The following is a 17364-nucleotide window of genomic DNA, read 5'->3' on the forward strand; positions in this document are numbered from 1 at the left end:
ACCAGTATTCCATGTATAGCTATTAGAACACATTGTATCACCAGCAATTATGAAATACCTAACAGAGCACAATCTTTTTTTCTTTAACCGACACGGGTTCCAGCAGGTTCGTGCATGCGAGACGCAGTTATTTGAGCTAGTCTCCGGATTATACCAAGCTATTAACGACTCATCACAAATAAACGCCATATTTATTGATTTTGCGAAGGCTTTCGACAAGGTAGTTCATTACCGTTTATTAATAAAACTTCGCTATTTTAATATAAACAGTACGACTACGAATTTGATTAGTAATTTTTAACTAACCGGTACCAATTTGTAACTGCTAATGAATTTTCTTCTCCGTGATCACTAGTAAAATCAGAGGTGCCGCAGGGCCCTGTATTGGGACCTATTTTATTCCTGATATACGTCAACGACATCAGTAATAACATTATGTCCACAGTTAGACTGTTTACAGATGATTGTAGAATTTACAGACAAATGATTCACTCTTCCAGCACTGAGACTTTGCAATCTGACCTAGAAAATTTTCCGGACTGGTGTCGACAGTGGCAAATGGAAATAAGTGTTTCAAAAACTAAGGCGCGATAGCTTTCACATAGGTGTTTCAAAAACTAAGGCGATAGCTTTCACTAGAGCTACTACCCCGCGGTTTCCCATTACTCGATGAATGACATTGCTATTGCACATGCTCACACAATAAAAATTACAGGATGCTTAAGCTTCGCTTTTAAGGGTAGAACGCGATGGCATTACCGGCACCCCTTCGCATCGCATCGTTCGCATACGGCAAGTAGACTTCATTCACTGCAACGCTGAACGTGGGAAAGCCAGCTTACAAAAACCAAGCTCACACCGATCCATTAAAGTCGGCTTCTCTTTTAAACTGCAATGCCTTGCTGAAAAAACGTTTTTCCGGGGGCAATATAAGTGGTCTTATATTAAATGCGAAGGCCGTATGACCTTTTTTATTATTTTATTAATTGTTTGCTATTGCCTCGACGCGCACAATGTCTGGTAGAAATGTTTGAGTTTCCTCGTAGCAGATTTAAGTTGTCTCGTACATTCAAACTACAATCCGACGACGAATCCGACACCGAATGGTACAGTCGTACTCCACCATTTTTCTGGTGGATTTCACTGTGAGAAATTCAATTTTTGTTCACCAAAACAATGCGCCACGTGGAGGGCCTGCGCGGTCGATGTGGTTGGATGATTTTAACGCCATAGCGTTTAGGGCCCCGTGTCACAGAAAATCCAGCGTCGGCAACCGGCGTGTAATCGCGTGTGGCGTCTTTGCCGCCGAGGAGGCCGGCAAAGACGGGAGGGTCTCGTTGCATGGTCCAGGTTGGCCCAGCTGGCTGAGCAGAGGTGGTAGCAGCACTGGTGCACGGGTTGCTTTCTGCCATCACCGTGGTAGGCGAGAGAAAACGACGACCGGATCGGAGCTCCAAGGGAATCGGGTAGTAAGAGAACGTGGGAATCGAAGCACACTTCACCATTTGTGAGACGTCGACCGATTCGATGCCTTTACATCCGAGCAGCCGCCCGAGACAGAGCCGAAGCACCACACGAGCCAAAATATGAAGATGAGTCGTACGTACAAATGACGACGACGATATGCACAAATAGCGCTCACACAAGATGATGAGTCGTATGTACAGATGACGACGGCGATATGGCCAAATAGCGCTCACGCTTCAAACTTTTCATGGAATCAACACATCGATGCGATTACTAGCAGCGCGTGCAAAACCCTTGGCCAAATCAGGCGTAACGTTTATTCGGCAAACCAGTCCACCAAATTATTAGCCTATACGACACAAAAATGGAGTATGCGTCTTTTATATGGAACCCGCATCAATTGTACCTCATAAACAAGCTCCAGTCAGTCCAAAACAAAGCAACCCGCTTCATTACGAAAAATTACTCCCGAACGTCCAGCATCACCAACTTTAAAAATTCGCTAAATCTTCGCTCTCTAGAAAATCGTAGACTCATAGCACTTCTTTCCCACTTTCACAAGCTTTATCACTGTAGGTCGTCTTTCAGCGCATGCCACATCAGGCCCGCCTATCGTATCTTCCCGCGCCTTGATCATCCCTTTAAAGTGCAGCCCGTTCTTGCGCGCACTAACTTCTTGAGTCACTCGCCTCTCTTTCTCGCGATGTATCATTGGAATATGTTACCAAATGAAAGCGCCGTCGCTCTAAGTCATGATGATTTTCTAGCAAAACTAAAACACTATTTTAACGTACACACGTAGCATTTTCTTGCTCAATCGTTCAAGACGTCATTGTTCTCTAGTGCTTTCTTTTCTCGTTTTAGATCCCCCCTTCTGACCATATTTAGATCTTTCTTGCACAAATGGCTTTGCTTTAGGTGCGCACGGAGTTCCTTTTACTGCCAAAATTTTTTGTGGTTTTGATATTTTTTTATCGTTAAATGCTATATCGACCTGGTATGTGTGCCTATTTTAACAAACATTTTTCTTTTGAATTACTAATTCTAAGTAACATTGATTTTGTGTAACACCCATCTTAATGGTTCTTCGAGGTTTAGGATGTGTCGTTTTAATTGCTTTTACGGTTAGAATTTTTATTTTTTCGCTTGTGTTCTAGTTATTTCTTAACATGCATTACCTGTTTGAATGCGTCTACTGTCACTATCATTGATTTATTGTAACACTCCTAAGTAATGCCCAATGGGCGTTTCGGGAAAGGCGAAGCATCGATTGCGATAGCAAATTAGTAGAGAGCTATTCGGAGTAGGGACAGTAGTTTTATCGGCTGCATAAACTCGGACACATTGGCTTACTAACTGAATTAACAATCGTGGTGTCAGCGCGCACAAGCAAACATGAATAGATCACACTGAATGACCGCAGCCAACGACTGTGAAAACGCTAGCAGCAAGCGCAGCTTCGCGCGGTCTATCGCTTCAACGGAAACTGAGCGGCGAATGCACAGCGCATACAAAGGTCAGAGCCGTGTGGAGATATGAGACGGTGCGGGCGACGGGCACCGCCGGGCAAAGTGCAGAGAAGTTGTTGGCAGAGGAGAAGCTGCCCCCCCCCCCTCTTTCCCGCGCTGCCTTCCCACTTGCTTTCGCCTGGGAGATTGAGTGGCAAGATACGCCTTTGGTGCCGGAGCACAGCGCCGCCCCGCCTCCCTCCCTCCCATACCCCCACGGCATTTCGCGCGACGGTCGCGTTTGCTTTCTGCCGTGTGTTCGCTCTCCGCAATCGCGCGCGGGGGAGTTCGCCCTCCGTGATAGCGCGCGTCCCCCGCGCGCTTTCGCTCGTGCATAAGGCGCGCGGCGACGATTTTATCGCCCTTGGAATCTATAGGGAACCTCACGGCGACGGCGACGCCGACGGCAGAAATCCGGTTGAAGTGTCCATAAATATGCTATCGCAATAAAAAAAATAAAAGATAATGTGGTGCTTCAGAATTCGTTACTGCTGACTTCTTCCCCTTTACGCGATAATACGCGATGCATTAGTTTTATTTCTTAGCGACGTACATTGGTCTTCCTCTTTGTTGTAGACTCTAATTTAGCACGTGCGCTGGAAACACTGGCAAATAGTAGACATCGTGAGCAGTAACATTGTTGTACGCGATTATCCACTCTATGTACCTGTGAAAACCGAAATATGCTTAACACTACCATTCAAATATGACGGTCATAAATCTTTATACATAAAAGAAGTGGTTGAAAGGTCTATAAATGGAACCACTTATACTAGAGGGAAAGCGAAAGATTTTTAATGACGGTCAGTGACGGAGTGACACCAGCGTTGTCCGTGTTCGGTGGTTGCTGTTGAATGCTGCAGATCTTAAAGGTCCTCATATGCGGCTTGAGGTATTTTTGCGGGATGTTATTATTGTGAAAGCGATTAGATGAACACTCTAAGCGAATTTTCGCCGTCATTATTGCCTTGGCGTCGTCGTTCACGTTACCGTGAGGCTCCGTTTATTTAGGTATATGTATTCTACCCCGCCTACCATAAGTTCAACACAATTTTACAAGATATTCAACATGAACTGTAGTAGGCCGACAGACACTGATTGCAATTTATTCAATTACAAATTCGTATGGCATGCGGAGGTTGTTTTATGAAATGTTATTTAAATTTCTTACAGTCAGTAAAATTCTCTCCACTGAAATGTACACTTGTGTAATTCAAGCATTGTTGCGCTATTTCATCCATCTTGTATGCGTTTCTCACACGGACTTCATAAATACCAGTTCGGCCTCCTGTAAATTGAAATAAAAAGTAATCTTTACAAAAACATCACCGGAAACTTTTTAGTTATAATTATCAATGACAGCCATAGACTTTATTGCTTTAGTCACGTATGCCGCCCAGCCCCGTTATGCAATGCAACAAAGCTACTGCTTGCAATGTTGTGTCTGCTAAGAATTCTTTTCTTGTGTTTCATTAGGATACATTTTCTGGGAAAAGGTACAAAATGACACTTCATCCGCGGATAATAGCATTGATCTTAGGAGAGTCAATCCCTGGAGTAAAACACTCTAAACAAGTCGGTCATAATTGTTTCAAGTGATGAGGGGACTTATTAGCGGAAAGCGACAGGCGAAAAACCAACGCAGCTCCAAGGGAACAATGGTCTCGGTGCCAAAAACTCGTGATCTGTGTTCGCGTCCTACCACGATGATAACGCCCCTCTACCGCTTGCTTCCAGTACTTCTTCCTTACAATAACCCCGGCGGCGAAGGGGAGCCACCCTGGCGACTCAAGGCGATGAAACAATAAGAGGGTCGTGATGCGGCTTGAGGCGGCTGATGTGAACCGTGTCGTCACCAAGACGGCGCTTGTCCGATGAGGGGTTGACTGGCTCAATGACATCAGTGACGGGAGACCGGCTCTCGATGACGTGGTGTGGCCCATGGTATTTGGTAGCAAACTTGGGAGTGAGGCTAGGAGAGTTGAATGGTCGTCTAAGCCAGACGAGGGATCAAACGGCAAAACTCTGCACTTGCTGATCGTTGTCGCGGCGATCTTTCTGGAGTCTGTCGGACGTGAACGAGCGGGCCAGCTGACGACACTCTTCAGCATGCTGTGCGACGTCAGAAATCAGACTGAATTCGGAGGTGTCAGGGCGGTACAGTAATATTGTGTCAAGTTTAACGGACGGTTCACTGCCATATTAAAGAAGAAAAAAAAATGGTGAAAAGCCTGTCGTATGCTGTGTCGCGGTGTTATATGCGTAAGTCACAAAGGGGAGAACAACGTCCAAAGTACTATGGTCAGAATCGATATACATCGCAAACATATCTTCGAGCGTGTGGTTGAAACGTTCCCTGAAGCCATTGGTTTGAGAGTGGTAGGCAGTAGATGTGCGATCAACAATACGGCATGAGCGGAGCCGCTCTCGTATGAAGTTGGACAAAAACACACGGCCTCTGTCCCTAAGAATTCCCGTGGTGCATAATGACGGAGTATGAAATGTTGCAATATGAAGGAAGCGACGCCATGAGCACCAACCGCAGAGAGTGGAGCATTTTCTGCGTATCGCATGAGATGGTCGACCGCGACAATAATCCAGCGATTGCCAGCAACAAAGCACGGAAGCGGTCCATAAAGGGCAATTCCAATGCGTTCAAAAGGGCGGGCAGTACATGGTAAAGGCTGCAGCTGACATGGTGTATGGTGAAACGTCTTCCGTTGTTGGCATGCAGGACAAGACCGAACATAGTTACGGACAAATTTGTGCAGCCTGCGCCAGTAGTAGCGTTGGCGGGGCCTTCATACGTTTTCAGCCCACCAGCATGGGAATGTTGCGAACCAGCCTGGAAGGATGCACACACATCGGTTCGCAAGTGCTTGGGTATGACTAGCAGTCATTTACGTCCGTCCGCCTGGTAGTTGCGGCGGTATAAAAGTGCATCTCATATGGCGATATGCATGGCTTGGCGACGAAGAGCACGGGGTTGGCTAGCGGGTGTAGAGGCACAGATAACTTTCAAGAGGAAAGCGACCAACGGATCCTTGGGCTGTTCCGAAGGCACGTCTGTGATGGTGAGACCATCCAGGGAAAAGGCGGCCGCTGAAGGTTGGCCTTCGTCGGATTGTACGGGTGATCGAGAGAGCGCATCCGCGTCAGAATGCTTGCGCAAAGATCGGTAAGCAAAGCGAATGTTGAATTCTTCTACACGAAGTGCCAAACGACCGAGGTGACCAGAGGGATCTTTTAGGGAAGCCGACCTGCAGAGTGCGTGATGGTCGGTTACAACGTCGAAAGGCCTGCTGTACAGAAAGGGCCGAAATTTTACTAACGCCCTTACAATCGCAAGGCACTCTTTTTTCGGCGATGGAATAATTTGATTCTGCCTTGGTGAGGGCACGGCTTGCATATGCCACGACATACTCAAGGAAGCCGGGCTTGCCCTGCGCGAGGACTGCACTTCGCCATAGAAACCTGCCAATATGCCGATCGCAAGTCGAGGGAAGAAAAAAATTCGGCACATTGAAAGCAATCGCGGGCGTCGTGTATTCGAGGGAGAGGATAAACGTCTTTGCCTGTAATCTTGTTGAGGCGCTGGTAGTCCACACAGAATCTGATAGATCTATATTTATTTTTGACCAGTACAACGGTGGAAGACCAGCCGGGGCTGCAAGAAGGACGGATGACTCCGCGCTGAATCATGTCAAGTTGTTCCGTGAAGACACGACGCTCTGCAGGTGACACACGGTAGGGGCGCTGTGGCAAAGGAGCGTGAGTCCCGGTGTCAATCGTGTGAGCAACTGTATTAGTTCGCCTAGTGACGTTTGCGGTAAGTCAAACGAAGTGCGGAACTCGTGTGGAAGGGCAAGAAGCTGCGTCCGTTCGGTCGCTGTCGATGGAACGGTGAAAAGAATCCGAGGGCACGGCGTCGGACGCAAGGTGCGGGCCAGGGCGTTCAGCTGATATTTTGTCTAAGGCTCGCAGCGATCGAGGGGCCCGATAACATCCGCGTCGACAGACTGCAGGTTAATTAATTAATTATTTAATTAATTATGGGGTTTTACGTGCCAAAATCACGCTCTGATTATTAGGCACGCTGTAGTGGGGGACTCCGAAAATTTGGACCACCTGGGGTTCTTTAACGTGCACCTAAATCTAATTACACGGGTGTTCACGTGGCCAAGCGCTTCATTGTGGTGCAAAGTCAGAGGGCCTGAGTTGGGGTTGCAGGGATTAGGCTGATGAAGCGCGATGATGGCAAATGGCAGGGACCTATTGCAGCGGCGACGAAATATGTCAGATAGCGTGAACAGAACAGTGGCATTGGGAAGTGTGGCACAGGCAACTGGAACAATGACGGCCCTGCGAGGTGGCAGGTCAGTATCGGCGGTGACGACAAGCTTGCTATTACCAGGAGCGGGCACATGGGCGGAAGGCGTCTCGCAAAATACAGAGAGCTCTACCTGAGTACGAGCGTAGGCGATAACGGCTTGATTGGGCGACAAAAAATCCCACCCAAGGATCAGATCATAAAAACACGAAGCCAGCACAAGAAACGCAACGCTGTAGATTGCCTCTTGTATGAGCACCTGGACCGTACATGCTGCAACGGGTTGAATATGTTGTGCGCTCGCAGTACGGAGAGAAAACCATGAAGGTGGCGTCGTCACTGAGCGGATGGAGCAGCGAAACTTGTAGCTCATTACGGAAATAGCGGCACCAGTGCCCACGAGCGCGAGAGTTCGTACACCATCAACAAACAAGTCAATAACATTGGCGGGGGCCAAGCGAGGACTTAGACAGGTGGACGACGGCGCAGCTCCTGCCTCAGAAACTACGGCAGTCAGTTTTCCTCCTCAAGAGCACTTGACTGGCGACGCATAGGCGAAAGAGAACGACGGCACGGTGAAGGTGACCGATGACATGCGAAAGGTTGGACATCGGAAGTCGGCTGACGATCGCGGCTGCATGCTTCAGGTTCTTGTTCTGGCTGCGTGCAATGAGGAGGTCGGAATGAGTAACCCGGATATCTCGGTGCACTTGTGGGCGCGATTGTGGGCAACATGACCCGGAATTCCGCAAGCGTAGCAGATCTGCAGTGCGCCAAGGATTTCCGTACTTAGGCTGTGCCCCTAAAAGCGGCGGTGTCATTGGCAGTTGAACTGGTGGTTGAGGGTCGATACCGACAGAGGACTTGACTTCATAACAGCGTCCGCACACGCAAGTGGCGCGACGAGAGGAGTCAGCGGAGAGGCAGACGGCACCGCAAAGGATAGCGGCGCTGCGACAGGAGTCGGCTGGCAGGCAGACGGCAAAGCCTCGGTGACCTGCTTCTGTATCACCTGTCGAATGGTAGGAGCCCGATAGTGCGTAGGTGCTTGCGTGAGCGGGAAGAAAAAAAAAGTTGTCGAGCAATTTCCTCAAGCACAAGCTCCTTGATATGGGCCAGGAGCGCCGTGTGGTCGCCGCCGATGGTCAACGCGGCGAGGAAATCGTCTGTTGACGTCTGCCGCCGAGGTAAGAAGCGTTGCTTACGTAGTTCGTCGAAGCTCTGGCACAGGCTCACGAGTTCAGACACAGTGCGCGGGTCTTTAGCCAGCAACATCTGACAGGCATCGTCGTCTATACCTTTCATGATGTGCTTGATCCTGTCTTGCTTAATCATGCCAGGGTTCACGCGCTTGCACCAGTCGATGACGTCTGGGATATAGCTCGTGAAGTTCTCGCCCGGCTGCTGGGCCTGACGGCGTAGACGGTGTTCAGCGCGAAGCTTGCGCACTGCGGGGCGACCGAACACTTCAGTGAAGCTCGTCTTCAAAGTAGTCCAAGCGGCGAAGTCCGACTCACGGTTGCGAAACCAGAGGTTCGCGACGTCTGTTGGGTAGAACAGGACGTTGCAAAGTTTCGTAGCGTTGTCCCACTTGTTGTGCGCGCTCACCCTTTCAAACGACGACAGCCAATCTTCTGCGTCATGGACATCGGTGCCGCTAAAGAAAGCAGGATCGCGCTGGCGCAGCACGCTTGACACGGTGACTGACGGAGATTGGGCCGCGCCTTGCTGGGTGGCGGCATCACGCATTGCCGGAGTGGCATTGGGCAACGTGCGGCTTCGGAGCTCCAGGTTTAGAAGACGGTACCCAGCACCTCCACCACTTTGATAAGGCGATTTATTTACGGAAAGCGACAGGCGAAAAACTAAGGCAGCTCCAAGGGAACAACGGTCTCGGCGCCAACAGCTCGTGATCTGTGTTCGCGTCCTACATTGATGATAACGCCTCTCTACTGCTTGCTTCCTGTTCTTCTTCATTACACAAGCTTTTAAGGTTCATGCTTTTCGGAGCTCACAAAGTACAGGTCTTCACTGCGACAGAATTCTGAAAGTATACTGCAATGTCAATAGCTCCCTATTTCTTACTATTTTTCTTGAATAATTACATTCTTATAGGAAGCAACGTCCCTCTGCACAGTTGTCGTGGAATTAAATGTAACAAATTCGCAAATTGTCCGTGCGCATGTCACAACACTTTGACAGCGGTGGAAATAATTGACTTCGTAGATGAATGTGTGGGAATAATATACTCGCATCACTGGATTCCAACTCTTGCAAAATACGACTGGAAGTAAGGCACGAAACAATGATGTACATTGTTCCTTTCTTCCTCGAACAGTTTTTGCTTTTCATATTCCTATTGGCGTTGAGTCTCGAACTAAACTTGGCAAACACACCAGCACTTGAAGGCATTTCCGAGCACTAACGCAGAATGTACAGTGTTTTACGTGAAGCATGTTCAAAATACAATTTTGTGCATCATCTGTATTGTTTTAATGTATGGCGACCTTTCAGAAGATAAATAAATTTCTTCCTTAGCGGCACCATATGAAGTAATTCGGTGAATTATTGGTTTACTGCTTTTGGCCATGGACGAATTTGAAAAAAACTTGTGAGAGAAGATGAAGCCTCAAACACAAACTTTATTATTTTTAAGACCTATGTGGGAATTTGCTTAAGCATTGTGTACACTATGACACATTGTCTCCACTACTATGATTTACTAACGTCTGACGGAAACTCAGGAGTTTCCTTCTCGTTCACTAATAACCTCTAAACAAGATAGCAGATACACCGTGTCGTATATTTAGTGCATTATTAATTATTGCTTTATAGTCCGTTGATATCAATAATCATGAGTCAGTGTTCTTCATGGGCACGCCTCCTGTGACGTACCGGTAAGCTTGCTCTTGAATTTGGCCTGACGCTTTTAATAGCGGTGCTCCTGTGCCATCTGCACAAGGCCTAAAATGTACTTATTAAGTAATGTGTTTGTCTTAAGCTTAGAATCGTAGGTACGTATGTTTACCCTGATATTTCCATCGTTATTGTGCGTTACGTATACCAGAAAACATTTATGCTATATGAAGCGATAACTGTGTGCACATCTGCACCTAACAAGTTTCCAGAGTGCGCACTGTGTAGCGCAGCAGTATTTGTGCATGCCTATAAACGGAAGGGTACTGTTTCACACCCTGAATGGTGGCTTGACACATTTATATTGCTGCTGACGGGGTACAAACTATTGTATTTCAACTGTTTGCAATTATTCTTGGCTTTATTATTGCTGATAAACCCAGCCGGATACGTACCATTGCTGAACAAATCGACTCGAAACACGCCACAGACGAAGTCATTTGTTGCAAAAAATAAAGTTTCTTGGCTATTCCAACGAGTCCCATTCCGAGGTGGGAAACTTGTATCATCTGTAATAATGAGGAATGTAATATTTTTGATATGTCTAGTATAAAATATATCTTTGTTATCAATCTGATAACATCAGGACGAATGCTGGATCATAGTCTCTATTAAAATAATTCAATTGCCCATGTACAGGTTCGAAAGAAAGTCCTTTATACACCGAATTTTCCAACGCAATGAATCCTTCTCTGAATCTTCAAGACATCTGTGACAATATGAGTGGAACGATTACTTTTGCCCTCCGTGAGAAACCAATGTCTCACCCGAGGCAAAAATAATCATTTGTTGGTTTTAAGCATTACTGCACCCGTCCAACTCAATATATCTCGATTTTTTCTCAACTAGAATAAGGTGCAATTTTATTGACGTTCACAAAACACGTGCTTAAATAAAGCTTCTTTGAACTTTCTCTATAGTTAGAGCTCCGGCAGTGTGCCTGAGTAGTGTGAGATAACCGGAGGATTTTACAGCGCCCGTGATCGTGCAAACTTTATTACACCGACTGCACGCAGATGTAATACCCACCGGCCGTGTCTCTCAAGTCGGCCGGCAACGCACATCTTACGTTCTCCTGCTACGTTGTCCACCTCCCTATTTTCACGTGTAGCTTCTGAATCGAACGACCTTCCCCTTAGTATTGCCACTATCACCTCCCCGTCAACGTTTTACGCGATGCAGCAGATTGCTTATTGCGTTGGGAACATGTGCTTAACACTGTTAATTATTTCTGTGCGATCAATTCTTATATATTACCCCCTAGAGGGATTCTTGAGGTACTGAAGTGAAGTTAAGTGCATGCCCGCCTTCGCCGCGGTTGCTGGCATGTTTTCCCTCGTGTGCACGCATTGTGGTGCTTATATCTAGGGTGTACCAGCTAACGTTAGCCAATCTTGTCAATGTAAAAAAAAGATTTCAAAAACACAGTGTGAGATAAAATCACAAAGCCTATGGTGATGGGCCATCAGACCTGTGAGAAGCGAACACTGCATGTTTTATAGTTGCATCTTGCACCATGTTTTCTAAATCACGCTTTTGTTTCGTTGATCACCGTCGCTAACGTATGTTGGGACACTATATTCATTGCTCAGCGGTGGTGTGATTTCTGGTTTCACCTGTAAATTTCTGGTTTCACTTGTAATGGCTGTTTGCTTCGAAGCCATGTATCACTTCATCCTTCAAATCTGCTTTGCAGACCCCTTTTTTTCAAGAAACAGGGCATAACTTCTATTTTCCATACAAATACACGTATTCTGAGAAAGAAGCAGTTTTAAAACGAAGCAGTGTTGAAATGTATAGATAGTAGGTTTGATTTATTAGCTTTCACTGAAACTCGCTGCATATGTGCGCACGATTTAGTGTCTTCTGAGGGATATAATTGTCGGAGTCATGAGGGAGGTAGTGGCCGAATACTGCACCAGGGAGGCCAATTTCTGTTCTGTTGAGGGAGCGACTTTGATGAAGCTTAGTGGGCCTTCCTAGTTTGGTTGCACCTGAACTAGTATAGCCCCACTAGCTCTCGGCGATATATATTTTTTTTTTCTTGCCGGTGTCAGGCACAACTCCATGCCTGAAAATGTGGTGGACTGGAGTAGGATTCGAACTTACGACCTGTATCATTTGAATACGACCTGTATTCAGATTTGAAGCCGGGTATTCTACCTCTGTTCCACGCCACGACTCTGAGCAGGGAGAGGCCTTCGTCCTGCAGTGGACATAAAATATAGGCTGATGATGATGATGATGATGATGATGATGAGGGATATAAACCGGAAGCTGTTTCTAAATTGAATCGCAGAGGGCGTTAAGGGCCATTACATATCACACAGGACAGCTGGCATGAGGTGCTTACTAAATTTTCTTAAATTGGTTCACACTTATGAATCGATTGCTGTTTGATGTATGTCATCAATGATTGCATTATTTAATCCCCCCAATCAGGGGTATTCAAGAATTATTATGCTTTATGACCTCAGTTTTACAGCGTAAGCTGTTATGGGCTCATTCAAATAGCCGTTTCGGTTCGCGATAATATCGCCGCCGGCTTTGGGCCGTAAGCGCTATCGCCGGAAATGCGAAAAAAGTAACCGCTGTCCGCCGGGATCGAGCCCAGGCCCGCTGCGTGGGACTCGGATACTTAACCACTGAGCCACGCAAGCGCTTGCTATAAGGCAGCAGAAATATTTCCTTTAAACGCGCCCCATAGGCAGGCGTGCTGGCGCAGACGACCCAAGCCTCCGCCAGTATGGTGGCGCCATCAAGTTAATGTGCCTGAAACCGCCGCACGCGCAGGCGCAGACGATGAGATGCGATTCAGGCGAGGCGCGCAATCAACGCTATCCCCATGTTAGATGTGCGCCACGTATTCTGGGTACTTTCGGTACACGTTATGAGGTCTCCTTGCAAGGTACGAACCGCTGCGGAAGAAGTGAATCATAGAGCTACGTTGGCGGCTACAACCAGGCATCATCGGGCTCAGGAAACTGCTGTGCAGCGAGCATTAGAAGCCGCATCTCGCCGTCGACGCCGGGCGGACAGTTCAGATAGTTATCGTCAAAATCGAGGCGAAGACACTTTGCCGCGAAGATCCTGTTGTGCGTGGTGCCGAAATTGGAGCTACTCTTGCGCCGCTCAACCATCTTATGCTGTGACTGTGCTGCGTGTGACGCGCAGGCCTGTGACTTTTTTTTTTGATCATGCTTCCTAATTAAATTAGGGGAAATCCCCTAATTGTAGGGGATTTTCAAATTATCTGTTACCTCATAGCCCACAATAGAGGCAATTTTTGAAGCGAAAGCTTCATTACGCTACCTCGGACAGCCGTCGCCGACTCAACATTTTTCACCTTGAGAGCTAGAGGTCAAACCACAAGAGAGCATTAAGGCGTGTTTATAGTCCGACGTTATCGGCATGCGGGCGAGCGTCATCAGACGCCGGGCGCGTCGGAGCGCATTGGCCGTGCGTCCTGTTACGTTGGCGGCGCCAGTACGTCTAACCATCGGTCGAACTATAGTCGCTGTTGTTCTCGCCAACGTGACATAACGTGTGCGCGCGTTCACGCTACGTCGGACTATATTTAGGCCTTTACAGAGACCTGAAAGAGACATTGCCGTCGTTGCCCAAGTAGAGTTAGGCCCGGCTGCGAGTTGCAACTAAGTCTCACTACTTTAGTAATCACCCCAGTGTCTTCATAGGCATAAAAGTATGTTGAATGAACACTGTATTCATTGCAAACATGTCTGTACATCATTGCGAAACGACACTTCGGCCAAAGTTGGACAATGGGCCTAGCCAAGGCAGTGAAGCTTTCGCTATCAACCAGGGTTAACCAAAGCTAAACCACACCAATTTTTAGAGGTGATTCAGTCATTTTAGTGTGAACACATATTAGGCTTGCCTACTCGAATAACGGCAGGAAGTCAAACCTTACTAGATTAGTGTATAACAAGCCATATTGAAATTGATGTCATTGCTGGTGTGCTCACGACTGATTTCAGCGATCACTTTTGGGTGTTTTGTTTCTTCCCAGCGATAAACAAAACAAAGCGTGCAAGCGATGCTCATGTTACCTATCGCTTTAGTATAACTTTCTTGTCTGTTATTCATGCCACAGTTGAGGATATTGACTGGAATGTTTACAGATAGCAATAGCCCAGCACATTGTATGACTGGTTTTTGTAGTGTTTAAAGCACTGCTAATGGTGAACAACCCAGTAAGTCCAGAAAATCATGGATGAATATTTACAACAGAATTAGAGAGGGAGATAACATGCATCATAACTTTAATCGACTAAGAAATGTATATATGCTACATAAATACGGAAAGCTTAGAAACAAATTAAACTCAGACCTAAAGGGAGCTCCCACTCAGTATTACCACGCGCGGTTTGCACTGGTCTCGCATGATTCCAGAAAAACTTGGTGTTCGGCCCGTTCGCTTATAGAGGAAACAAAAGATAGACTGCCTACAACGATACGGTTGGTGGTGTTGAGTACAGTGAAGTTAGCTTGGCGGACAAATTTAACAATTCTTTTTAACTTCAGGTGCAGCAGTTCAGACATTTGACACACCAAAAAAGCATGGGAGAGTACACAGCTTCCTCCTGCACGAGCTCTATTTTCTTGACCCCAGGTAGTGAACGTGAATTCATGACATATCTTAAATTGTTAAATAAAAATACTACTGCTGGTTATTACCATATCAGGGCCAGACCAATTATACATATTGCTGATATATTATGTGGTGCATTGCAGCGCATCTCGAATCAAGCTTTCGCCACGGGTACTTTTCCTGAAGGCATGAAATTTGCTAAGGTAGTAGTCGTTAAGTAAGTGGTTCGTGAGGAAAGGGAACGGTTGACTCTATCTTCTGCAGCCCTTGAGGGAGCACGGCTCAGCGCCAAAGTAGTCGTTAACACGTGTTGCTCTCACAATGAATTGAACCTATATTCGTGCTGCCTTTATTTTTAAAGCTTTTAGATTACATAATAAAATCATGGTTAATGAAACTCCTAGGTGATCGATAAATGCTTGTAGGCAACAATTAGGTTTCTGTAAAAAGAAAGCAACAGCAATGGTAATATTGGATGATAAAGAAAAAAAATTGTTGATAATATTGACGATAAGTATACACTGTGGGAACATTTTCGGATTTAAAAAAAAGCCTTTGACTCCATCAAGCACGCTATTTTCTTTTGTAAACTCCCGCATTACAGTATCCGAGGCATGGTACTAAAGCCTTTGATGGCTCATGGGTCGAAAAATCCTACGACAGTACGGCGCTGCGGCACCAAAATTCAAGTGACGTCTCCGGTGATGCGTCAGACACATTATAGAAACTGTTATTATGAGCAGAAGCAAGGTCGAAATTACAATGGAACCTACGAACATACCCGCATTTGGCGACGTAAGAGCCAGTAAGCCATCAATCAATCAAGTGAATAATCACCCTTCCCAAGAACACTTTGCTTCTACCCACTCTTTCAGTGACGTCTGTTTCAAACAAATAAAACCATAACAATTAAGCCGCAGTGGGAACTCTTCATAGCCAATTTTTACAGCAGATGTGGAAAAAGAAGAAGCTCCTTAACAGCTGTTTCAACAGCGCTGCATAGCCCTTGCTGCGCTACCGTTATCCATACACGTAAGAAAAGCGTTAAGCAATTCTAATAACGGATCATGATTGCGCTATGGTAGATCAGGCTTCACTTTCAGCTAAATCATGTTTTGTGCTTGAGTTCCAGTAAGAATAAAGCTATACTTTGATGGCAAAAAAAATGTCCGAGAAAAAAGGCGAGTGAACCGTGGTTGACATCGACAAAAAGACAAGGTCATGTAAGGGGCATTAGTGTGTGATTTGGCGTGTTTTTAGCGTGCACTAAATTCGGAGACGGCGCACAATTTACTCTGCTCAATCTCCCGGATCTGTTCACATTTTTGGTCGATTAAAGTCGCACCTCTGTTAACTTTCCGAGCAGCTACACTGGCCCTCTCGGAAGAGTTAGAAACTACAGACTCTTATCAAAATTAAACCCTACAATCGCAAGGGACTTGCTCATTCATCAGCATTTTAACCGACAAGTATACGCCCCTCTCCATATACATCTGACAGGAGAGGAGGCCATCAATTGGAGAAAAATTCAAACAGGTGTTTATTCCCACTCAAAAAGATTACACGCCATGTTCCCGACGTCCTATCGAGGTTCCTGCCCCTGGTGCTGAGGAAGTCCTACACTTTTTCACAGTACCTGGGGCTGCTCAAACAGCCCCCACACCTGAAAGACACAGATATCGCCACACAACGCACGTTGGAGCAGTGGGTGGCGCGACTGTAGAGCTGTGACCTGGTCGACGAGCTATCGCTGATCGACCAGGTTGGACGGTCGGCTAAGGCTAGTGGGGCTCTCGACTAGTGCTCCCCCTTGAGTATAATCTATATCTATCATTAAATAAAAGTTTCTTCTCTCTCTCTCTCTCTCTTTGGTTCTGGATTTAGGCACGCGCGATTTCAGGGAGGGCATTAGGGATAATTTCGGTCTTTTATGCGGGGCAAATCATGCACTTCGTACTGCTCCGTACAAAGCTCTAGCTACCTCTGTGGCCATGTGTTGTGGCATCTTTCATTTTAATGTCTTTTTCTTTTTCTTATGTGAACTAGCACGCGTGAAATCGCCTTCGTTTTGACGCAAGCAGTCAGAAAGTGGCATCCGGATACTCAGATCTCACGAGATTCAAATCCATCGGATGTCCCCAAGGGATACCTTGTTTTCGGAATGCTAGCCGCGACTTGATGGCGTTGGCTGATAAGCAGTCCTTTGCTACGCACATCCATGACAAACCACTTCTGACGGTTTTGTTTCGTTGAAGTATCCAATCCCGGGTTGCTAGCAGAGACTGTCGCGTTCATATAAGCATCGCGTAACATTATTTGGTGGAAGTGCAGACGTTCCCCCTACCCGTCCTGGAGCTTCGCAGCGGTCGCATCGGCACCAATACAACATCAGCTCCTGCTGCCGGCACTTCATCTACGCAAGCCTCTCCGCCTACAGCTCCGACCTACGTCGTCGCCCCCCCCCCCCCCCCCCCGGGATTCTGGTGTTTTCACCGGAGTCGGAAGTCCTGATTTCGACGACTGGCTCCGCT

At 46.7% G+C, this 17364-nt stretch overlaps 1 protein-coding gene across 2 annotated transcripts in view; it reads right to left on the reverse strand.

The window, feature by feature from the left end:
• Positions 1-4064: 4064 nt before the first annotated feature.
• The window catches only part of LOC119464718 (uncharacterized), a 53181-nt gene continuing 39881 nt past the window's right edge, over positions 4065-17364 (reverse strand). For both annotated transcript variants that reach the window (XR_007463211.1, XM_049655568.1), the window contains exons 4-5: positions 10617-10730; positions 4065-4263 (exon numbers count right to left, since the gene is read on the reverse strand). Coding sequence is in view for 1 of the 2 variants with exons in the window: in XM_049655568.1 (XP_049511525.1) it covers positions 4130-4263; positions 10617-10730 (248 nt within the window). In the remaining variant the exon portion in view is untranslated. The remainder of the gene's footprint in view (positions 4264-10616; positions 10731-17364) is intronic.

This window comes from Dermacentor silvarum, chromosome 9, assembly GCF_013339745.2.
Source record: "Dermacentor silvarum isolate Dsil-2018 chromosome 9, BIME_Dsil_1.4, whole genome shotgun sequence".
Lineage (NCBI taxonomy): Eukaryota > Metazoa > Arthropoda > Arachnida > Ixodida > Ixodidae > Dermacentor > Dermacentor silvarum.